Here is a 24,104-nt window from a genome sequence, read left to right on the forward strand (position 1 = left end):
CAAACTCATTGATACGAGCCGGGGTTTGAACTTGCGACCTCCGGATTGCAAGTTGCACGCTCTTACCTGGCCACCAGTGCTTACTTACTTTACGACTCGGATCCAACATCCTTTATTTTGATCTAAATGTCTATTTGCTTTTAGCACGCGCGAGGAATGACCTTAACTCACTAATATGCATGATTAATAGCATGGCAGTGTCCATGTGCATTTCATTATCTGTTTAGGGTCAACAATATAAACCAGATTGCTAATTTTGTGTAGAAGATGACAACAGTATATAAAGAGTAGGCGAATTATTGCAGATCACAGTTCTCCGGCGGCCGAACTTGCAAAATGGTGAGCGATATTTGGTAAATTTTTTTAATACTACGTCGGTGGCAAACAAGCATACGGCCCGCCTGATGTTAAGCAGTCTCCATAGCCTATGTACGCCAGCAACTCCAGCTATACATGCGCGTTGCCGACCCTAACACTCCGCACCCTCGTTGAGCTCTGGCAACCTTACTCACTGGCAGGAACACAACACTTTGAGTAGGGTAATATTTTAGATTTTCTAGCACACTGATAAAACTAGATAGCTATACAATTTTGACAATTATTTTTGTCTTAAGTTTGGGTGATTTAAAGGAAAGTGCAGATCAGACAGAACTGGGTCATTGTGTACAAAAATAAAATCCTGTACTCTAAAGTTACGAATTATGTTGCCTAATTTCTGGTTGTGATTTAATTTTTGGGAGTATCTATGAAAATTATAGGCATGTTTAAATATATCACCTTTATAAACTGAAATAAAACAAATTAAAGTATTTTCTGTAAATAATATAATTTGTTCTAATACTTCTAACAGTATATCACCTTTGTTTTTAACTTTTCGGTAATAGTAATAGTAGTACATACATAGTAATAGTAAAGTTCAGTTTCAGTAATTAATCCAGTAAAAGAACATTTTTTTTTTAATTCCTGAAATTGAAGAAGCGTAGCTGGTAAAGAGTGGATACATACTTAATTCCATTTGTCATTACAGTGTCCGGGTGCGAATCCCTTATTGATCAGATGCTTCATTGGCAATATAAAACTCATAAATGATCCTTTCTAACCAATAAACACAAGACAGGTATGATCTATGCATCTATGTGAACTCCATAATAAAACATCGCAACCTTGATTTTTGGATGGTCCGATAAAAAAAAAAAATTAAACTTTTTTCCAGAAATTCTTTATTGTCCTCGCTCTGGCCGCGGCCTGCGCCGCTGACCGCAACGCTGACAGAGCCGCCCAGATCGTGAGGTCCGACTCCGAGGTCAACCCTGACGGCTTCTCGTATGCCTATGAGACCAGCAACGGAATCGTCGAAAGCGCCAACGGCATCATTAAGGACCCTAACTCTGTAAGTATTGCACGTTTTAAACCGGGCAGCTCAATAGTAGCAATGGTTCTGTTTACAAAAATACAAAAAGAGGGTCAAAGGGTAGGTGGAGGTGCTAGTATTTTGGACGTTGCTGAATTAAGCAAACGCCTGAATAAATATTATAAGTAAATGTTTTTAATCCGACACCAACACCATCAGCCTATATTATAAATATATAGATATACCGCGGCCTATTATTATCTGATGGATCACAAGTGTTTGCCTATTAAATATTTTCTTAGGAAACTGAACACCTTACAAAAGCTGGTCCGTCAAATTTAATTAGGAATTTCATACTGATGATGTTTTCCTTCACCAGAAAGCTAGAGGACTATTATAGTTACAAATTTGACGGTAGTAGAGGGCTAAAATTAAATGACTTTCTTAAACCAATTTACCGTAGCTAAATTGGTTAAGAGCAACGCACGGATTGCGGAGGTTGCGGGTTCAAGTCCTGCCGGAAGCGTAACTTTAAATTTTTTCCTTTAATATAAAATTTGACTTTCTTAAAATTAAATGGTCCGAAGCCATACTTCAAACCCACGACCACCGTTTTGCTTTTCAGTGTCATTAAAACTTATTCACTTTCTGAGTTCTGACTAGACATAACATAATCTCATGGCTTATTCTCTGCACCAACTGAGGTATTTTATATTTTTTCGCAGGAATACCCGGCCCTAGCGGTTAATGGAGACTTTAGCTACCCTGGCGACGATGGCAAAATCTACCGTATCACCTACGTGGCTGATGAGAATGGCTACCAGCCCCAGGTAAGTTAATAAAAGTTATACTAGATTGTCCGATATCAGTTTTAGGTAATAATATCGTAGATACAATCAGCAGTAGAAGTTGCAAAGCGGACCATGTGTTCCAGATTCTCTAAATACAACTTTTGTCAAGTGATTTCGTGTAACAGTTTGACAATGTCGCCAGTTAAGTTTCTCCTAAATGTACTAACGACATGCAAGCAGCCTTGGTCTCCAGCAAGACCTCACGCACCTCCCTTAAGGATGACTCACCTTAGACCGGGCCGGGTCCGGGCCGGAGCCTCCGGCGCTTACTTTTCTATTAGTCAGAGATGACCAAGTGATCACGTGATGCTTTCCATAGAAAATGAAGCGCCGGAAGCACTGGCCCGTCTAACGTGATTCATCCTTTATACTGGCCATCGCTTTATGTGTATAAGACGCCCAGAATTACGTCATCTCTCCAGCATTTCCATTCTTCCAAGCAAGAAAGAATACTTACGATTATTTTTTCCAGGGAGAGCATCTGCCCACGCCGCCGCCAGTACCTGAGCAGATTGCCCGTGCCCTGGCGTACTTGGCAACGCAACCTCAACCCGAAAACAAGTTCCAGCAAGGACCTGGAGCCCGCTTCCCCGCTCCTTCTGCCCGCTTCCCTGCTCCTTCTGCTCGCTTCCCCGCCCCGGCTCCTCCTGCACGCTTCCCCGCCCCCGCTTCTGCGCGCTTCCCCGCCCAATCCGCATTCGGCAAAACCTCACGCAAATTCCCTAGCAACAGTCCATTCAGGTTCTAGAAGAACCTTTCTAACAACAACGACCACTGCCATTAGTCAATAAAATTAATAAATAATATTTTCTTTTTATTGGTCCCATTATTGAGATTTGATTTGTCTGAAAGGTTTGATATATAAAAGCATCATAAGGCTCGTACTGATGTATGGCAGCGAGACGTGGGCAGTTACGCAAAAGAACGTGCATACCATTCAAGTTGCCGAAATGAAGATGCTGAGGTGGATGTGCGGCGTTAGCAGGCTCGACAAAATTTGCAACGAGGCAGCCTGGGCGTGCGTGACGTCGCCGAAGAAATGCAGGAGAGTAGGCTGTAGGAGGAGACCACCAGACTACGTTGGCAATTTAGCACTACGATTCCATCCCCGGTAAAAGAGAGAGAGAGATTTGTCTCATGATTATCGTAGCGCTCTGCCAATGACGTCTACGGACGCGCACGGTGTCAGTTTAATGCCAACCATTCCGTTTGACGGCAACTTGACGTTTTTAAGATTTGGCTTAGCACCATCTTAGCACCGACTTCAAACGTATCAGTTTGCTATCGCATATAAAACGAATTATTTGACTTCAAACGGAAAATATTCTTCATTTTATTTTTTCCCGTTTGAAGTCGGTTTAATTTTTTTTTAAAGATTAATTTTATGTTGTGTATAGTTTTAACGAACTTCACAGTAAAGTTCTAACTGTAATGCTGTGTAATTTTTGGAATAAATAAATAAAAACATTTGCACGTTCCAATCGCGACAGAAACAACGTCAACTCATTTCATTAAGGTAATAAACAAAATAATAAAATATAATAAAGAACTTTTTGACATTTCCAACAGCAATGCAGTTTGCAGCACTATTCATCATTACTGCTATCTGCATTTCTGCAGGAAACGTCAAAGCCAACATCGGTATCTCTGTTATCTAACAGGGTTAAATAAAATCAGACTTCAATCAATTACATTTATTAATAATAACTACTGGCAGTGGTTAATGGAAATCAATCGTTTATTTAGAAGCGGCCGAACTGGTTGTTGGGTTTTCTGAAGGGGCTGGCAGCAGCGGTGGCAACGACGCGGCCAGGAGCAACAACGGCGCGGGCAGCGGAGACTACGGGGGCAGAGACGACTGGGGCGGCGGAGCGGACGGATTCCTGACTAGGGTGGGTGCGGATGTATTCGATGGAGCGCACGATGGCCTCAGGGATTGCTGGGGCTACGGGGAGGTGGGCGCCCTGCAAAAATATTAAATAAAATAAGTTTATGTCAAAAACGTCTACGAGAGAGAAAGTTACCACGGCCTCCAGTGCCTAGGGCTACCTGGTGGGCCTCGTGGGTATGGCGCTTGCGACGAATGTAGAAGACGCTGGCACTAGAGACCATGATTACTTTTCATTTCGTATTACCTAAATCTATTTCAGTTTAGACTTATTTATTGCAATATGTAACATTATGTAACATTATCAATAAGGTTTTCTCAATAAATTCTTCTTTTTGTTCTTATTGCCGACTGTACTTGTTTCCCCAAAAAATTGAACTCGTCAAGTGGAATTATATAAGTCTAATCTCGAGAGGTCTACTCGTACTAATCTATCTTCTGGTTCTTTCAGATCAGCGTGATGGTAAATTAAATGTTGTCATCTTGTTATTATACCATCTAGTCCATTGTGCCACCTAGTCCATCCACTGGGCCTTACTCAAAATCAGCGTCGCGAAGTGTACCATGTGGCTCATATCATACCATGTACCAAGCTGAGTGAGGACCATTTAGCGCAACTCTTCATGTTATTGTGCTAATATATGCTTTTTCTTTATTTCCTTCTTCTTTCTATACTGTATTATACGAGGTAAAATTTATTAGGTGATACTATAGGTTACGCGACTGTATACTCATTATAGTCATTATTATGGAAAACTTTTACCTAAAAAAAGTCACCCACTACAGGGCAGCTAAAAAAACGTACTTTATCTTTCTTATTGTTTCGATTTTTTTAATGTCTTACCTCGGGCTGGAAGCCGTTTTCGTCAGCGACGTAGTTAACCTGGTAGGTCTGGCCATCATCTCCGCGGTAGCTGTAGGAGCCTCGGACAACTTGTTTAGGGTATTCCTGGAAAAAAAAGTTACAGTTAATTTCATTTTCAGTCATCAGGATTTTCGCTGACATGTCAGAATTTTTCTTCCTTTGTTAGGGTTGCGCGATGACTTCTTGAATCTAAAGGTTTTTAAAAACCTCAACTAACCACTAGAAGAGGAAAACCTCATAAGAAAAGCAGCATTTAAAAAAAAATTTGAAGTACGACCGTCTCGTATATGTACTTCGCTCAGACCTCAGACATAGTCAGAAATTAAGAGCTTTCTGTAAGTGGAGTAAGTGTACAAACACAAGTTAGAAGCGACGAAAGAGCTTGTAATCGGTCTTACCTGATAGACGGTCTTCATCTCCACATAGTTACTTTTATCTAGACCTTAGGATTGTCAAATAACTTGTTCACATCCTGGACAACACCCTCGGCCTGAGCTTGGATGCCGTTGTCGGTCTCGTAGGCGTAGTTGAAGCCATCGGGACGGACGTCAGACACAGAGCTGATGACCTCGGCGGCCTGTTCGCCGGAGCAGACCACGTGGGACACGTCAGCGTAGAATAACTCACCGAGTTCACGTCCTGGACAACACCCTCGGCCTGAGCTTGGATGCCGTTGTTGGTCTCGTAGGCGTAGTTGAAGCCATCGGGACGGACGTCAGACACAGAGCTGATGACCTCGGCGGCCTGCTCGCCGGAGCGGACCACGTGGGACACGTCAGCGTAGAATAACTCACCGAGTTCACGTCCTGGACAACACCCTCGGCCTGAGCTTGGATGCCGTTGTCGGTCTCGTAGGCGTAGTTGAAGCCATCGGGACGGACGTCAGACACAGAGCTGAAGACCTCGGCGGCCTGTTCGCCGGAGCGGACCACGTGGGACACGTCAGCGTAGAATAACTCACCGAGTTCACGTCCTGGACAACACCCTCGGCCTGAGCTTGAATGCCGTTGTCAGTCTCGTAGGCGTAGTTGAAGCCATCGGGACGGACGTCAGACACAGAGCTGATGACCTCGGCGGCCTGATCACCGGAGCGGACCACGTGAGACACGTCACCGTGGACGCAGGCCACGGCCAGGGCGAAAGCGACTAGGAATTTCTGAAAAAGATGATCATATTGAAATAAAACAATTCAATTTCAATTTATTTATTTCCTTTAAGTACAATTTTAAGTTTACATCATCTTGTTCATAAGAGCAGGAAACGATTCCTCCGTACTAGTAAAAACTGTATGACGGCAGAAAGCACCACCAATTGAAACAACGCCTCTGATGTGCGACGTCACATGTGTCGATTTGACCAGTCCCACATTAATTTACCCCACCTTCTCTCTTACCCCACCTGCAGCGGTATCATGGTCGCATTTTTATCACCTGTCATGTCATGCGTCATTATCGCAGTTACATACTTGTTAGGACGTGACAGGCATGGCATGGTGACAAATAAAGAGTCGACCATCTAAAGGGGCCCACCCATTACCAGTCCGCTGAACGATATCAGCCGGTCAGTTAGAATAAAAATTTGACAGTTCCGAACAACTGACAGGCCGATATCGTTCGGCGAACTGGTGATGGGTGGGCCCCTTTAGCCCTACTGACCTTATATAAACGCATGAATTGAAAATACTACGAGTATATATATCAACGTGTTACTCGTTGAACACGAGCGCTGTAAAGGGCTCGAAACTTCGGGATGTATTTTTGAATACTCACTCAATTAACTCGCGGTAACCGTAGACAAATAAAGACTATGAGTAATAAAGACAATCAGCGGCGGTAGCACGGTGGCATTTTTATCGCTTGTCACCATGCCTGTCACGTTCTAACGAGTATGTATGTGCGAAAGTGACGGGCAATAGTGACAGGCTATAAAAATGGAACCATGCTGCGCCCGCAGGAGACGAGAGACGAGAGAGAGAGAGACGGGAGTTACATGGTGAGATCGTTTCCAAGTTTCGTTACAGTAGTTGCGATGATCAATGGGTAAAATCGGTTCTACATTTAGAACCTAATTGGCAATTTAATGAAACCGTCTTGAGCCATAGCAGTAGTAGTAGTAGTAAAACTCTTTATTATACAAAAAGAAACATAAAACAAGAGAAAAACGCATAATTTGTACAAAGGCCATAATAAAGGGAATGTTAAATTTGAACTACTGGTTATGTTAAACAACTAAAGGATACAGGTAAGAAAATCATATAACAAACCTTATTATCCGTAGTTAGAGTTTTGTGATATCGTGTTTCCAATTTGACATTGTGTACTGTTTCATTTCAACTGTAGTTACTCATAGAGAGAGTGTTTATACTTAATGATATGTTAAATTAAGTTTACAAATCTGCTTTAAAATTATACTGGTTGTTTTTAGATTAACCAATCAAACTCACGATAACTCAATTACTTCACCATGTTTTCAAAAATACTCAAACATCTTAACTACTCCGAATATTCAAGGTTTTTAGCGAAGAATAATTTTTTTTTAATGATAATGATTTTTCAGAAATCGGATATATGTACCTAATACAAAACGAACACGCTTTTTCGCCATTATATATATAATTTTTTTTTTTTTATGTGATATTCAGCAAACGAGCAGACGAGCCGCCTGATGGGAAGCAGTCATCGTCGCCCATGGACGTAAGCAACATCACAGGAGCCACTTAAGCATTGCCGACCCTTGAGAACCCTAAATACCCGCTTCTTGAAGAATCCCATGTCGTAGCACAAAGGAAATACCTCAGGAGGCAACTCATTCCACATTCTGCACGTTCTGGGAAGAAACGAGCGGGATGCCCGCTTATTCATGATGGTGTGCCATGTGTCTAAGAAGTGAGGATGAGCTTTGCTCCTTTGGCGGGAGGTGCGGTGATAGAAACGAGACGATGGCACCAGATCAAAAAGTTCTTCGGAACATTCCCCATTGTACAGACGGTAGAACATGCAAAGAGAGCCAACGTCTCACCGAAGACTAAGAGGTTCTGCCCGACGTTGGATGGAGTCAAGGGGAAGGAGCTGGTATTGTGGAGCGCCAGACCAGAGATGAGAACAGTACTCCATTTAAATCAACTTCCATTTTATGTTAAAACTTTAAATGTAGCTTTTAATGTAAATATATGAAGTAAAAGGACACTTTCTCTGACGGAAAGCCACAAAAATTATATTTTGATTATTCGTGTAATATTTTAATTATATGAGAATAATCCAATGAAAGCGGCACTTATTTTTTTTTAATGATCTTTTGCAATTTTACATTAAATTAATAAAGCAACTTTATTTAAATTTCGTTGCCAACTTTTGTAAATGCCTATTATTATTACAATAGGTACTGTATAAAGTAGAAGAATTTTAAACCTTTTCTAAATATGTTTTTTTAAACAAATTGCTGAATAGTTTAGAATGATGAATTCACTTTGAACTTCGAATATAATATTGTACTCACCATTTTGCTAGGTAGGTCGTCCGAACACAGTCTGACCCTCAAAAATTGGCCTTCTCCTTATATACTAAAAGTGTCTTCTGTTATTATATTATAAATCTGGTTTCTTATTGCCGGGCGGAAATAGATTTTATTAGCACAGACTGAACACTTTTCTGCTGTTGTATTATTTGGCTAGCTATACACCTGATGAGCAGTTATTTTTATATATAGGAGGCAAACGAGGAGACAAATCACCCGATTGTAAGCGATTACCGTCGCTCATGGATACTTGCAACACCAGAGGGCTTCATTCCACAGTTTGTGGAATGATTCGACTGTGCGAGGCAGGAAATTCCTGCAGTAACGTTCAGTTGAGGACTGCCAACAATAGTAAGAGGTAAACATGGAAATGTTGTCGCGCAGAGCAATTGGTGGAAAGACGCAGACGCAAGTGAAGGACCCGCACGAAATTGCCGTTTCATACAAACGTAGTCCTTATTTTCCAGTCAAGATATTAACATTATTGAAAATATTTTGACAAAATTTGTTGTATATCAACCACAGCTATGCCCCTACGTTTGATTTTTTTCGAATGTTTAATTATTATAAGAGTGAAGAGCATTTCAAAATTTGTATGAAATCTGTTTATTGCTCCTAATTTTTACAATAATCAAAAATTCAAAAAAGTCAAACATAGCTATGGTTAATATACATCAAATATGTACGAATATTTTTCATAATGTCAATATCCAGAGAGGAAATTGGGGACTACATTTGTATGGTATTAAACGGCCGTCCCCTTTCCTCTTAACTGGTAAACATGGCAATGTTTTCGCGCAGTAAATAATCTATGGTCCGATAAAGGAGCCTAATGGTAGCTACCGGCAGCGCATGAACCATGAACTGGAAGCTGATTAAACGGGAGGCCATTGTTAGGTTCTGTAAATACCAGCGGCTGAGATGGGCTGGTCATCTCGAAAGAATGCCCGATTCGAGAGCTCCAAAAATTATGAGGGTGGACGCCACAACAGAAAAGGCCTAGTGGTAAGATGGCTGGACTGCGTGGAAGAAAGATCTTAGGAGGATGAGGAAATATACCAACTGGAGAAAGGTTGCCAAGGATCGCAACAACTGGAGGAAGATAGCGGAGGAGGCCAAAACCCACAAAGGGTTGTAGCGCCATCGGAAATAAGTATTAAGTAAGTTTTCGCGTAGAGCAATGGTGGAAAGAAGCTTAAGATATAGGCAGTGGCGTAGCCTGAACCAATCTAGCCGTGAGCGAAGTCTCATCTCTTTCAAGGTGCATTCCCACATATGCAGGTGTTCATAAAATTATCTAAGATAACATTTGCTAAATACCTACTCACGAAGTAACCTTGGTTGAATTCATAATCTTTGATTTATTCAGTTTGTACCTAATATCTCAACCAAAGCAGTAAATTATGCGAAGTCATCAACATCTTTATTTTTAAGTATCAGTATTCTAATGGAGTTTTTTGAGTCTGAAGCCAGTTCTTTTTTTTTAATATATGGTATACCATAAAATTATAAAAACGAATAATAGTAAATACTACAGCCGTTTTAGCTAACTGGGTTAAATTCACAGTTATTTAGTTTTTTAAAGTACATTTGGTTTCTTTTTTTGGAATATTTGCAAATAAAAATAAAAGTCCAGCTATCAAAAGGGTAAAACAGGTAATGAAACAAACAATAGGTAGTAAGGACAGTTTATTAGTTATTGTTGTTTAGGCTAAGTTTCGCCTCCCCATAAAGATAACCAATTAGGATGCATTTTTGATTCCTTATCTTAGTTTGCAAATGCCGGCCGTAATAAAGACAATGCACTTTACTAAACTTTACCTGAGCTAATCTTTTTTTTTTCCCCTCCCACATTTTTAAGTGCCATCAATTTTATGATATCGCCTGACCGTTTGCAAGACGTTTAAATGATTTTTGCCCTTAAGGTGGTTCACCAGGAATATGTACAAATACGAGGGTTATTGCCTTATGACGGTGTTCCTTGCAAAACATCAACTGCCCACTTTCCTTGCTTCAACAAAGAGCAAAAAAGACTTTTCTCCATTGAATAGTTATTGTCTATCTTTATGTATTCTCTGTCACTACGCTACTACCTACCTTTTGCTTTTTTTTAATGCTTTAAATCTTCATGAGAATAATTATCATTAATTAGTAATTAAGAAAAAGTATAGATTATAGAAATTTAGCACACTTATATTTAAATTAAGGAAACTGTAGGTCTAATTTTCGAATGCAATGTTTCATTATTACTCACAATGTAAATGACCGTTTGTTTCTTAATAAAAGAATTAAATATAATAAATAAAATATAAAATATAAAAATAAATGAATATTAACTCATCTACGGAACCCGAAGTTTTAATCATAGCCGCAGACATTTGATGATTTTATTTATTGAGGTCGTAATTTTAGCCACTCTTTTTTATTTAATTTGTATTCTAATCAGGCTATAATATTTATATACTGACATTTAACGTTACTAGGTATAGTCTGGTATTGTTTTGTTCATAAATATCTACCTAAAGTGACATCTAGAATAGGATAAAATAAACTAAGGCTGTGGGCGATATGGAAAAAACACTTCTTCTTCTTCCTGGTCCTCACCTTATCCCGTTACGCAGGGTCGGCTTTCTTGATTTTGAGGCGCCATCTATTTCACTGTTTAGCATCGTCGACAGACATGCCAATTTAAGTCATGTCCGTCTGGATGTTGATCATCCACGTAGTCTATGGCCTGCCCCTCCCTGTCTTTTGTGTAGTCATGGAAAGGCACTTTTTAACAATATGGTCATCGTATCTACGCAGCACATGCCCAAACCATCTTTATCTAGTCTCAGTTATTTTGTCTGTAATAGGTGCAACTTTGAAACTCCCCCTTATGATTGCGCACTTTATCCTTGAGTGTAACTTCCACGCATTTCAGTGGTATGAAGTTTTTATTGTTCGTTTTAGGGTTCCGTACCCAAAGGGTAAAAACGATTATCGTATGTGTGGCGGAGAGGAAGAGACAGTAGAACACCTTATGTGTGAATGTCACGCCCTCGCCAGACAAAGGATGAAGGAATTTGGAACAGGCTATCTGGAACCAAAGCGGAACAAAAGAGCTCCATCATCCATCAATATGGAGATGGTAAGAAAAGCTCTTGAGTAGCGGACGGATCTTTCCTAGGGGTTAACTGCACAAAAGATCCCTATGGGTCGAAGTGTATCCGCAAGGGCCCCCGAAAACTATAAGATAAGATAAGGGTAAAAACGGGACCCTATAACTAACACTCCGCTGTCTGTTTGTCTGTCTGTCTGTCTGTCTGTCACCAGGCTGTATCTCATGAATCGTTATAGCTAGACAGTTGAAATCTTCACAGATGATGTATTTCTGTTGCCGCTATAACAAAAAATACTAATAGCAGAATAAAATAAATATTTAAGTGGGGGTCCCATACAATAAACCTAATTTTTTTGCCGTTTTTTGCTTACCTGCTCAATTATTATTACCAGATATTATCTTCAAATGCAATAAATGCCAAAATACTAAAACTGGAAGACAGTAAAACATTCGTTACGCAATCAGTCGCCTAATAAATGCCCATCTTATAAATTATGCAAACGAGTTTAGATAGTGAGTTCAGATGAGATAATTTTATCGCATACTTATCATAATCCGTGACCTTGAACTCGGGATGACCTTGAATTCGCAACCTGCATGGCACTAGACGAGGCGTCTTCTAATTGTAATAACAGGTTATGAATTTGATCTGGATTTGTTGAATATGGTATGTCAGTGTCAAATGTAACGTTTCTGAATAGGGAATATTACGCGAAACTCTGCGCAGGGGGCGCCACTACCACAATCTGAAGGTCTATCGCGAAACAAGAAAATCGAAGTTTCGTTATCTAACATCTCTGTCACTTGCATATTCGAGCGACAAAGAGGCAGATAGCGAAATTTCGGATTCGCGTTTCCCGGTAGGTCCTCTGTAAACAAACCGCCATGATGCATCAATGCCATATTTTATTATCTCTGAAAACTTACTCATAGTGTTGTGTTCCTGCCGGTGAGTAAGGTTGCCAGAGCTCCCAGACAGAGCTCAACGAGGGAGAGGAGTGTTAGGGTCGGCAACGCGCATGTAACTCCTCTGGAGTTACAGGCGTACATAGGCTACGGAGACTGCTTAACATCAGGCGGGCCGTATGCTTGTTTGCCACCGACGTAGTATAAAAAAACTTGTCAAAAACCTGTTACAGGTACAGTATGTATAAGTTACTGTATGGTTTACTAAAAAGGCTAGTGCTGCATTCTGGTGGCAGAACATTGCAGTAATATCAAGCACTTATTCTCCATCCCATGTAGTAGAACTAACTATTCTAAAAATATGTTTATTAAGCGAGCATGTGCACTTTATAATGATAATAACATTGTAAAAAATGTAGACATATTTAATTGTACCATAGGCTCAATAACATTTTTATTCAGGACTAGTACGTAAATCTAGCCGCGATCTGTCAATATCTAAAAGTGTTAATATACCTATTATGTCATGTTTGTCGATACCTATTCGCAAATTCTGTGTAACCTTTTACTAATCTGCTGAACTTAAGCCAAGATAGGTACTTTTTCGTGCTATATATAAAGATATGTTTAATAAAAATGGAAACTATAGGTCTAGACTATAACAATACTGTAACTGTAACAATATTTTATGTATGACCGTTTGTTTCATATTTAAATAAATAAATAAATAAATATCCCCTTTTAATTTATAACAAGCAGAAACGTCTGCTGAATAAATTTAAAAGTGGAAAAATTACTGCCTTGGGTGAGACTTGAACTCACGGTGTCTGGATCGATAAGTATTCCAGCGCTCTGCGAACTGAGCCACCAAGACCTCATCCATAGTAAGCAAATCTTTCCACTATATGGGTCTAGGGGACCCTAGCGACATCTATCGTAAGAGCGTTACACTTCTATACGGCCACCGGAGTTCCAAGTCATATTGGAAATTCACCAGTTACGATGTGCTACCCATGAAGCTACTTACATAAACTAATTATAGACAGATATACCTTCTCTTATTGTAAGTACAGTCAAAGGCAAAAATATCGATCCAGATAAATGGCCAAAAATGTGTGAACACGACTTTATTGTCTAAGGTGTAAGAGCGTACACATATTTTTGAAACTTTGGGAATGTATATATATTTATGCCCTTGACCTTACAAAGTTTCAGAGCAAACTATTAGCTACTCGTTTTAAAATAAGAGCGTAACTACGTTTGTATGGAGAACCGAGCTTGCCGGGGACCCAGTCACATTCACTCATTCAATCAATACTGTTTTTGCGATTAGTACTCTGTGTAGCTGCGTATGTAATCACTTTACTCATCTGGCGATACCGCGAAGTACATGGTAGGGGTAAGGAAAACGATCGCAGCGCATAAGGTGGTAAAAATTGACAACTATGGATTAGCGTCTTTAACATTTTCATACTAGTTATATGGGTCGAAATGGAACTTTAATTTACGATTACTCCTGAGATATTAATTTAAATTGTATGGTGTAAGGGACCATTGTAATCTGTATGAAATGCTTAATATAACTAATGTATTTAATTTGATAATTATTTACACTGTATCCGTGTAAATAGCTTTGCAAATACCACATACTATGAAATCTTTTTGTAGAAGATAAGAATGGGTATATTAAGTTATCCTTAAGAGATAGACATACACCATCGCGGACTTTTTTGTAGAGCAACGAAAGAGAAATCTTTTCACCATACATTGTTTTGTTATATCTCAAACGGGTTGGGCAGCGTTTTCGATTAAAGCTCTTAGCCAGCGTGATTTTTTTCTGACTTCATTACCAAAATATCGTCATATTTCAACCAATTTACACAAAACCTTAACAAATTATACGCCTTAAGCTTCCTCAAGAATCACTCTATTCATAGGTGAAAACCGCATAAAAATCCGTTCAGTAGTTTTCACTGAAATTATTACGATTTACTTACTCTCGCTTAATAGTTTAAAATACAAGCCTATAGTTGCAACCGCTGTGTGGCGCTGACATCGTGCACGGTCCCAAGATATAACTCTGTAATAGATGGATACAGTCTAAGGAAAAAACGTGCCTAGAAAATCACGAAAATTTGATTCTCGATCAGATGGCGCCACTAGTTTTGGCCTACTCTCGTATAGAGGGCGTTGACGGTTTTGTTTGTTATTTATAATTTTAACGCATATCAGTGAAAGAACATGGGTCAAAATCATATAAAAATAATTAATGCAAATAAAAAAAATCATCAATCAATCTTCATTTTTAGTTTTAAAGTATGTCGATAGATGGCAGTGAATTTACAGTGGTTACATTTACTATGACAGTACCGCTCTATCTTATATATATGTTTTATTTCTATAGGCCAGGTCAAGAGCACCCTAAACCGGCGAGCGTGTATGAGGAATGTTATGAAAGTGAAGGAAGCGAAAGAGGTATGTCAGGATCGTAGCAAGGGGAAATCCGTGGTCTCTGCCTACCCCTCCGGGAAATAGGCGTGATTAAATGTATGTATGTATGTTTTATTTCTGGTATCGACATTCATCGACGCGGTTAGTGGAACCGAAGTGGCGAGCTACTCGGTTTAAGCTGGGGTTTATAGCTGCCTGGGGTCCGTTTCTCAAAAGCCTGTAGCTTGTAATACAAGTGGAAGTCCCTTTCTAACAAAAACTGTCAAAAAGTGACATCCGCTTGTATTACAAGTTACAAGGTTTTGAGAAACGGGCCCCTGGAAATAGCTATATATTTACAAGGAGGAAAAGTTGCTTATTTAGGACCTCGACTCAGGCAGAAAGGGGAGGGCCCCCGCTCCGATTCGTTCCTTGTGCAAAGGCTGTCCGTGGTAATCCAGTGTGGAAATGCTGCGAGTATAGGCACCTTTGCACCGGGAACGGCAGGGAGCGGTTAATTTTTTTGTTTTAAAATATTTAGATCGTACACGACGACGCACGAGTGCACGACGTACAACCGCCGCGGACACTCGTGCCTGAGGAAGGATTCCCAAAGAATCCGAAACATGTCGCCAAAAGCGACTAAAAATAATAGTGAGTAAAAACCGTACTGATCTAAATATTTTGAAATATGTCTCACGATAGTTTGTTCGATTTTTTTGTTTTATTTAAATTTACAGATTTAATTTTTATTTGTAAGCTTTAGTGTGGTGGGGTGGAATAAACACGTGGCTGATGCTCATCGGGCGGCTAGGTCGAGATTTGTGGAATGGGTGTCTTGCGGAAAGCCTAGATCTGGCATAGTATATAATGAGATGTGTGACAGTCGTAGGGTGTTCAAATCACGATTAAAGTGGTGCCAGAACCATGAAGATCAACTGAAAATGGACGCCCTAGCTGAACAACACTCTAAAGGTAACTTTCGAGGTTTTTGGAAAAATACAAGAAAGATGAACGTTCGGCCTGGCTTTCCGGTGAGTATTGATGGGGTGAGTGACTCGAAGGGCATAGCGGACGTTTTTAAAGAACACTTTCGTGTACAATCACCGCTGGGACCGATGCGTCTAACGCCCGGTGCTCAGACCGTAAATAAGGTAGTAGAGATAAGATTTACAGCCAAAAATGTCGCTAATGCGATAAAGTCGATCTCAAGAGGCAAATCTCCCGGTCACGACGGTCTGAGCATTGAGCATCTTCAACACGCTGGTCCACACATATCACGAGTCCTTGCTATGTTCTTCAACTTGTGTGTGAGTCATTCATATCTGCCCACAGACATGCTGAAAACGATAGTGGTGCCGGTAGTGAAAAATAAAACTGGAGATCTGACAGATAAGGGTAACTACCGACCCATTTCTCTTGCTACGGTTATTGCAAAAGTGTTTGACGCTATGCTTAATACACAGTTAGGCAAATACTTAAAGCTGCACGATAACCAGTTTGGGTTTCGGCCTCACCTGTCCACAGAAAGTGCCATACTGTGTCTTAAGCATACCGTCAGACATTATACCGATCGCGAGACCCCGGTATTCGCATGCTTTCTTGACCTCTCCAAGGCATTTGATCTGGTGTCCTACGAAGTGCTATGGCAAAAGCTCGAGTCAATTAACTTGCCGCTAGAACTAATTAATATCCTTAAGTACTGGTATGGACATCAGATCAACACGGTCAGGTGGGCGGGGGCAATGTCTGATGTGTATGGGTTGGGGTGCGGGGTGAGGCAGGGGGGCCTGACTTCCCCCGCACTGTTCAACCTTTACATGAACGACCTGATCGAGGCGCTCAGCAAGCAGCATGTCGGATGTCAGGTTGGCGGAGTTTGCGTGAATAATCTTAGTTACGCAGACGACATGGTGTTGCTGAGCGCGTCAGTCTGTGGTCTCAGGCGTTTGCTAAAAATATGTGAGGGGTACGCCGTGAGTCACGGTTTAACGTACAATGTTACGAAGAGCCAATACATGGTCTTTGAGGCCCGCAATAACAAATTGTCGAATGTGCCACCTGTCATGCTGAACGGAGCTCTCTTAGATAGAGTGCAGAGTTTTAAGTATTTAGGGCATATTGTTACTGCGGACCTCAAGGATGATGTGGACATGGAGCGGGAGCGGAGGGCGTTGTGCGTAAGGGCGAACATGTTGGCTCGCAGGTTTGCTCGTTGTAGTAGCGACGTGAAGATAACCCTTTTCAAAGCGTACTGCACGTCGCTGTACACGTGCAGCCTGTGGGCGGACTACACGCAGAGAGCGTACAACGCGCTCCGCGTCCAGTACAATAACGCATTCAGGGCGGTGTTGGGGCTGCCTCGCTACTGCAGCGCGTCCGGCATGTTCGCGGGGTTCACGGCCTGTTTCCACGCCACCATGCGCGTGCGCGCCGCCGCGCTGGTGCGGCGCGTGCGGGCCAGCGCCAACACTGTCCTGGTGATGATCGCAGATCGTTTTGACTGTCCTTACATCACGCATTGTTGCAACAGGCATGTAAGGACAGGCGTGGGCTAGTTAGTAAGTAATTTATTTATTTCATCTGATTGTATTGTTATTATCTTAATGTGGTATTTATTATTTTAATGTAAATTGTATTATTATTATTATTATTTTAAATTGTAATGTTAATTGTATTTTTAAATTGTAATTGTAATTGTATGAGCTAAATAGCTTGAAATAAATGAATTTTATTTATTTATTTATTTATTTAGTTTACACTGGCCGGAGAAAGCACAACAGCGGGAGTTGTGGAGATCAAGGGAAGGCCTTTGCCCAGTAGTGGGACATTTTAACGGGCTATTAAAAAAAAGAAGAAAAAAAACTTTAGTTTTAGGTTAATAAATAAACATTAGGGATACGACAATTTTACACAGATCGAACTAGTCCCAACAGTAAACTCAATAAGGCTTGTGTCGTGGGTACTAGACGACGATATATATAATATATAAATACTAAACATAGAAAACATCCATAACTCAGTAACAAATGTGACGTTTTCAATCAAAAGGTAAATTGCTTGTATCTTTATACGAAAAACCTGTCACAGCGTCGTTATGGCAAGCGACAATGTGGAACCTTTTGCTTGAAAACGACACAAATATTTGTGATAAACACACAAATAAATTCCCTTACCAGTATTCGAACCCGGAAGCTCGTGCCTGGTAGGCAGGGTCATTACTGACTAGTCTAGAAGCTCGTTAAATTGACTCCACAAATACACTCGGATGCCTTGCAATTCGATTACCCGCCAAATTCGGATAACGTATTCAGCGGTTTGAGCTAACATTAACGCTACTACACACACTAGTCGTAACTGTGGAAAACACATTCAATTAACAACCTTAATTGAACGTAATAAATTCCAAATTCAAACTGATTTTGTAATGGTCGTTACGACTGTTTCGACGTGGTGGGCAGCACTGTAGTGTAGAACTTAATTCTGAAATAAAAGCTTAGTATTGGTTTTAATTGAAATTATATTGATGTAAACGGGAGTGGAAAAACATCTGAGAGATAAAATAAATTCTCGAAGATAACAAAGGAAAAAGGAACAAGCTTGTACTAGTTTACTTGTCTTCAACACCAACGCAAGTATATTTAATTATATATCCTTAAGTATAATCCTTATACGTGTATTTATTCTTGTTGGCGTTCTCAACATGACGCTAAGTTTTTTTTTGTAGGTTTTCCTGGCGAAATAACGAAGGAGCATAGCCATAGTTCGTTTGTGTAAAAAAAATCCATACTGTCATAATTATATCCAGTAGAAAAATGGTGACCACGTTTCTAGGGGTCCGTAGTCCGTACCCAAAGAGCAAAAACGGGACCCTATTACTAAGACTCCACCTGTCCGTCTGTTCGTCTGTCTGTCTGTCCAGCTGTCTGTCATGTCAACAGGCTGTATCTCATGAACCGTGATAGCTAAACAGTTGAATTTTTCACAGATGATGTATTTCTATTTCTATTGCCGCTATAACAACAAATACTAAAAAGTACGAAACCCTCGGTGGGCGAGTCCGACTCGCACTTGTCAGGTTTTTTAATTTTATTTAGATACAAGTATGTACGTAATATGTTACAACAGGCCTTAACAGATTACAATGTTTAGTTACTTAATTATGTAGAGTAAAAATTTCAGCTTTCTAGCACTATCGATCACGGAGCAAAGCCTCGGACAGACAGACAGACGGACATGGCGTAACTATAATTGTATGGAATACTTTGTATGGAGAAGTGGTCATCTACAACCCTCTTAAGAGGGGAATAATGAACAGTGGAAGATTTTATATTGAATTTTTACACGTTTTAAATAGTTTTAATCGAGGGAAGCCAAGAAAATCACACGGATACTAGACTATATTTTTAAGAGCAGACTTACCAAAATCTTAAAAGAAACAAACATATTTAAACAACATTAAACATGTCTTATTTTCATTTATTATCAGTTCTGTATATCGTAACTATGCATATGGTAGCAGTGTAAAAAAGCTATTGAGCTTTTTTTAGTAATATCACTATATTGCTGAGGGATCTGACGAACAACTTTTCAAACGAAAGTATATTTACAGAGTAAGAGAGTGCCATCTTTTGCCCTTTCTAATTCCCCGGCTTTACGCCTCTTTACGGCTCTTTAACGTTCAAGGATGCATTTTGTCACATATGAGAGAGGGGCCTGTATTTAGCCCACAACTTCCCAGTGGTTCCGTGTTCGTGAGTCGTGACACAGCTGTTCGAATTTAAAGCATCCACAGCGATGTCCGCTAACCATAAGGCGGGCTGTACGATCGTTTTCCACTATCGTAGTATTTAAAAAAAAACATTAAAAAGTTTTTGGCAAAAAATTTATTTTTGCTACAAGCTTTTAACGCTGACTGTACTTTTCTTACCACAGGCAACTAATACCCATGGAGACAATTCTAAAAACCCCAAACGCAATTAGTTTGCGTTGTTTTATCTCAGAGTTCCTATGGCCACCTCCTGTCTCCATCATCAGATCAGCTCGACGGTACCATAATATTGCATTGTCACCCGACTCACATATGTATGCAAATTTTCAGCTTCATTAGAAGTCGGAAAGTGGGTCAAATTTAACTTGCAAGATTTGACCCGTACAAACATCATACATAGTTACTTAAGTACATTTCAAGTTAAATAAAAGCTTGTAAAAAGCAAAACCGACTTCAAAAATTAACAAATAAAATAATACTATTAATACTATATTTCTGAATATGACCCTGATGAAACTAGGATTTTACATTGCAATTTGAAATTTTTTTCTACCATTAGCCTACTTATTATTATACGACATCAATAAATTAAAATAATAACTATTAATAATAAACTGACAAATCAATTCAATTAATCATTTACCAATATAATTATTTTTGACGATATATTCTTAGATTTAGTTTTAAGATTTGCGGTCATTTATTTTATTTTAATTTAAATTGATTACTAATAAGTAAATGTAATTAGCCTAGAATAATATTACTATTGTGTGCCCTTACAGGGTGTCATGATCTGACTTTATATTATGTAACACCTATTATGTACATGACCATACAATAAATAAATGTTAAATGATACTACCTATAATAATACCTAATTTGAAGTAAGTGCCAAGCTTCCTTCTCCTTTTCTGAAGTCGGTTAAAAAATAGATTTATATTAGGTTACGACAAGCCGAACGTAGGCGATAATATAGCGAACGTATCTGTTCTTGTATCTGCAACTCTCCCAGTCAATTACAGGTGAACAGTTTTAAACGATGTGACACCGCTATGTCCCAGGTAGCATTTATACGTCATTTTGACGTCCGTTACGTCATTATGACGTATAAATGACGTCATTATTACGTCGCTGACGTCACTTTGCTACCTGGTGTGTAAATCCAATACGGGCAAATATTTAAACGGTGGTTAGCGTAGGACTAGAAATATTGAGATATTTTTTTCTTAGAAATACGATGAAAATAATATCCATACAAAATAATTTGGCCCGCAATGCAAAGCAACACACAAGTTACGGGATATGAGCTTTTTAAACTGTCAACGCTTGTTGGCAGTTACTATAAATAGCTCGTATCTCGTAATGTCATGTCCTCATGTCATGTTTTTTTGTCTCGTAAAGGGGCCCACTGACTATCAGTCCGCCGGACGAAATAGGCCTGTCAGTTAGAACAAAAATTTGACAGTTCCGAACAACTGACAGGCCGATATCGTCCGGCGGACTGATAGTCAGTGGGCCCCTTAATACCTACAGTACATTGCTGCTCGGTAAACTTTAAAAAATAAATAAACCCCGTACCCCGTATCATAATTCAGTGTAATTTTAAAACTGGCCATGTGCGAGTCGGACTCGCATTCCAAGGATTCCGTACATTACACAATTTTTAACAATGTATTTTGTTATGTGAAACGTGAAATGGAAAACCCGTAGGGTTGAATCAAATATTAAGTAATTAAGTCCGACTCACGTTTGACTGCACATTTCTAATAGGTTTTCCTGTCATCTACAGGTAAAAAACAATTTTGTGTATTTATTTGAAAATTTTAGACAAAGTAGTTTCGGAAAGAAAGGGGGGGGGGGGGTTTAAGCGAGCGAGCGACGGTAATTGGAATTGTTTACCATAAGGCGATTCCTCTGCTCGTTTATACCTCCTATATTATCTTTTTTTTTTTAAACCGGATAAGTGCGAGTCGGGCTCGCCCACCGAGGGTTCCGTACTTTTTAGTATTTGTTGTTATAGCGGCAACAGAAATACATCATCTGTGAAAATTTCAACTGTTTAGCTATCACGGTTCATGAGATACAGCCTGGTGACAGACAGCAGACCGACAGACAGACGGACAGACATACAGACGGACAGCGGTGTCTTAGTAATAGGGTCCCGTTTTTACCCTTTGGGTACGGAAACCTAAAAAACGATCGTATAATTTAATAAGCCTAAAACACTTCTGTCTTAGAGATAAAATATATATATACCTACATGTTAGGAGGTATTATTGTGTCTTTGTTTCTGCTACCAACATTATTAACAGAAACCATAATTTTTCCATATTTTTGTTAAAAAAAACCGCTCGCGGAGACAATTTATGATCACTCGGTTAAAAGGAGGTTATAAGAGGAATAATTCATGAAGTGTGCGAAATATTAAACACATATTTCACGATGCCACGGCATTTTTCCCGTTCTAATCCCCTCTTATTGAAACCGTTAGGGGGATAATGCAAACGTATATAATCTCCAGAGTTAAAATGAAAAAATAATGCTGTTGACTTTATACAGCAAATTCATACAGGGTGATGATTTTGTTGTCTGATCATACTCTGATGGGTATCTAGGTCATACTGAACCACTTTTACTATAAGGCCTACCCCGAAAACGCAAAAAACCGGCCAAGTGCGAGTCGGACTCGCGCACGAAGGGTTCCGTACCATTGCGCAAAAAACGGCAAAAAAATCACGTACGTTTTTTGTTGTATTTATTTTATTCTGTTTTTAGTATTTGTTGTTATAGCGGCCACAGAAATACATCATCTGCGAAAATTTCAACTGATGTGTAGCTATCACGATTTATAAGATACAGCCTGGTGACAGACGGACAGACAGACAGCGGAGTCTTAGTAATAGGGTCCCATTTTTTCCCTTTGGGTACAAAACCCTAAAAAAGCAACTCTCATACATTTCGGCGTTTCTGCGAATCATCTTTAATGTTTTCTGTGCAACAGCAGATTTTTTTCTTGATTTGGCGGTTGGCCTCATAGTGACGTTCGGATGTCAACTGCACTTTGTGAAAACTGGTTTTTATAAAAAATCCCCAAATCCCTAGTGTAAATTTCATTCAATAGCGTGACGTGCGTTAGCGTTTGCGTTATGTCTATTTTTATATGGGATATTGAGCAGCGCGCCAAGCGGGACGTTTTGGAAACTCAAAATTCCATACAAAATGCTTACATACCGTAAAATGGGGTAAGTAGGAGTAAAACTGACATTCAAACCTCGATAACATTTTATTTTTACATGTGCAAACTGAATGGTGTATACAATAAGTGTTCCGGACGTTTGTATTTTAGTTTTTATTTTATTTTGGGTAGTGCCATTTCATAACTTTGACGATAAACAGGAAATCCCACCTCAACCTGTAGTCCCTCGTAATTGGGGTGAGACGGGTTTTTATACAAAGGTGATTTTGGAAGATTGTTGGATCGTTTTTTTTATTATGAGTCCATTTGATAGCTCCATTTTAAATTGGAATACATTATTTTTGTAGCAGTAGCCTTAAAGTCCCATCTCACCCCCCTTTCATCCCTTCTCTTCCCATTCATAACCCAACTCTCCCCGCGAACCCTACTCACCCCATTTTACGGTAATAGAACATACGGTAACACAAACGTGTACGTCACGTCACGCTATCGAATGTTTACATTCGTTTTCACCAAGGCGTTTCGGAAAATTAGTTTTAAATTTAAATTAAAAATGTTTTTCAATGAAACTTTGAATTAACATGTCCCTGAAACTTGAGCTGTTGCAATTAGCTGGTAATCAAGTAAAACGAAAGTGATTAGCGCGAACATGTCGGTTGCGCCGTGTTCATTTAGGTATTAATGAGTTCGCGTGATATGGGGATAGGCTATGGCCGGGATGCAGCGATTATTGATACATTTTGAAATTAAATGAAATATATTTTTCACCTCAGCAGCTCGAACAAGCCTACTGTCGTCACTCCCTGGAGTGAAGAAAGTGAGACTTTCCCCACTCCAGGGAGTGAAACAAAGTAGCTTTTTAATTTAGCGAAGGCCATGAACTGCCACTTCATACTTATATTACAATTTTTTTTTTGTTTCTGTGTATTATTCTGTGTAATTCGAAATACATCCCTTTAATATGTTCTCACTACTGAGGTGAAAAATTATATGTGCAACACGAGAGCAAAGTTATTTTACATCTTGTGTTTTTAAGTCCCTCGCTACGCTCAAGTTTCTAACTAAGAATCACTCGCTTCGCTCGTGATTCAATTATAGCATCTTTCGCTTTCTCGGGACTTAAAATAAACACTCGCAAGAAAAACCAACTTTCCTCTCTTGTTGCCAGTGTTTTGATACAATCGGTGGTCTTAAAATGAAAGGTAGTCCTAAATGTCCTACTCCTACCCC

At 39.6% G+C, this 24,104-nt stretch overlaps 2 protein-coding genes across 2 annotated transcripts; one reads left to right on the top strand and one right to left on the bottom strand.

Moving 5' to 3' along the window:
* Nucleotides 1-314: 314 nt before the first annotated feature.
* LOC134745840 (larval cuticle protein LCP-17-like) lies at nt 315-2,950 on the top strand. The gene is made up of 4 exons (XM_063679930.1): nt 315-339; nt 1,214-1,390; nt 2,077-2,181; nt 2,675-2,950. The coding sequence occupies exons 1-4, from the start codon at nt 337-339 to the stop codon at nt 2,948-2,950; spliced, it is 561 nt and encodes a 186-aa protein (XP_063536000.1). The 5' UTR covers nt 315-336.
* Nucleotides 2,951-3,881: 931 nt separating this feature from the next.
* On the bottom strand, nt 3,882-5,837 carry LOC134745841 (larval cuticle protein LCP-17-like; the record flags this gene model as incomplete). Its single annotated transcript, XM_063679931.1, has 3 exons — nt 3,882-4,166; nt 4,935-5,039; nt 5,583-5,837. Coding segments are annotated over 3 exons (582 nt in total), but the record flags the coding sequence as incomplete, so codon positions are not given.
* Between the last annotated feature and the right edge of the window lie 18,267 nt (nt 5,838-24,104).

This window comes from Cydia strobilella, chromosome 12, assembly GCF_947568885.1.
Source record: "Cydia strobilella chromosome 12, ilCydStro3.1, whole genome shotgun sequence".
NCBI lineage: Eukaryota > Metazoa > Arthropoda > Insecta > Lepidoptera > Tortricidae > Cydia > Cydia strobilella.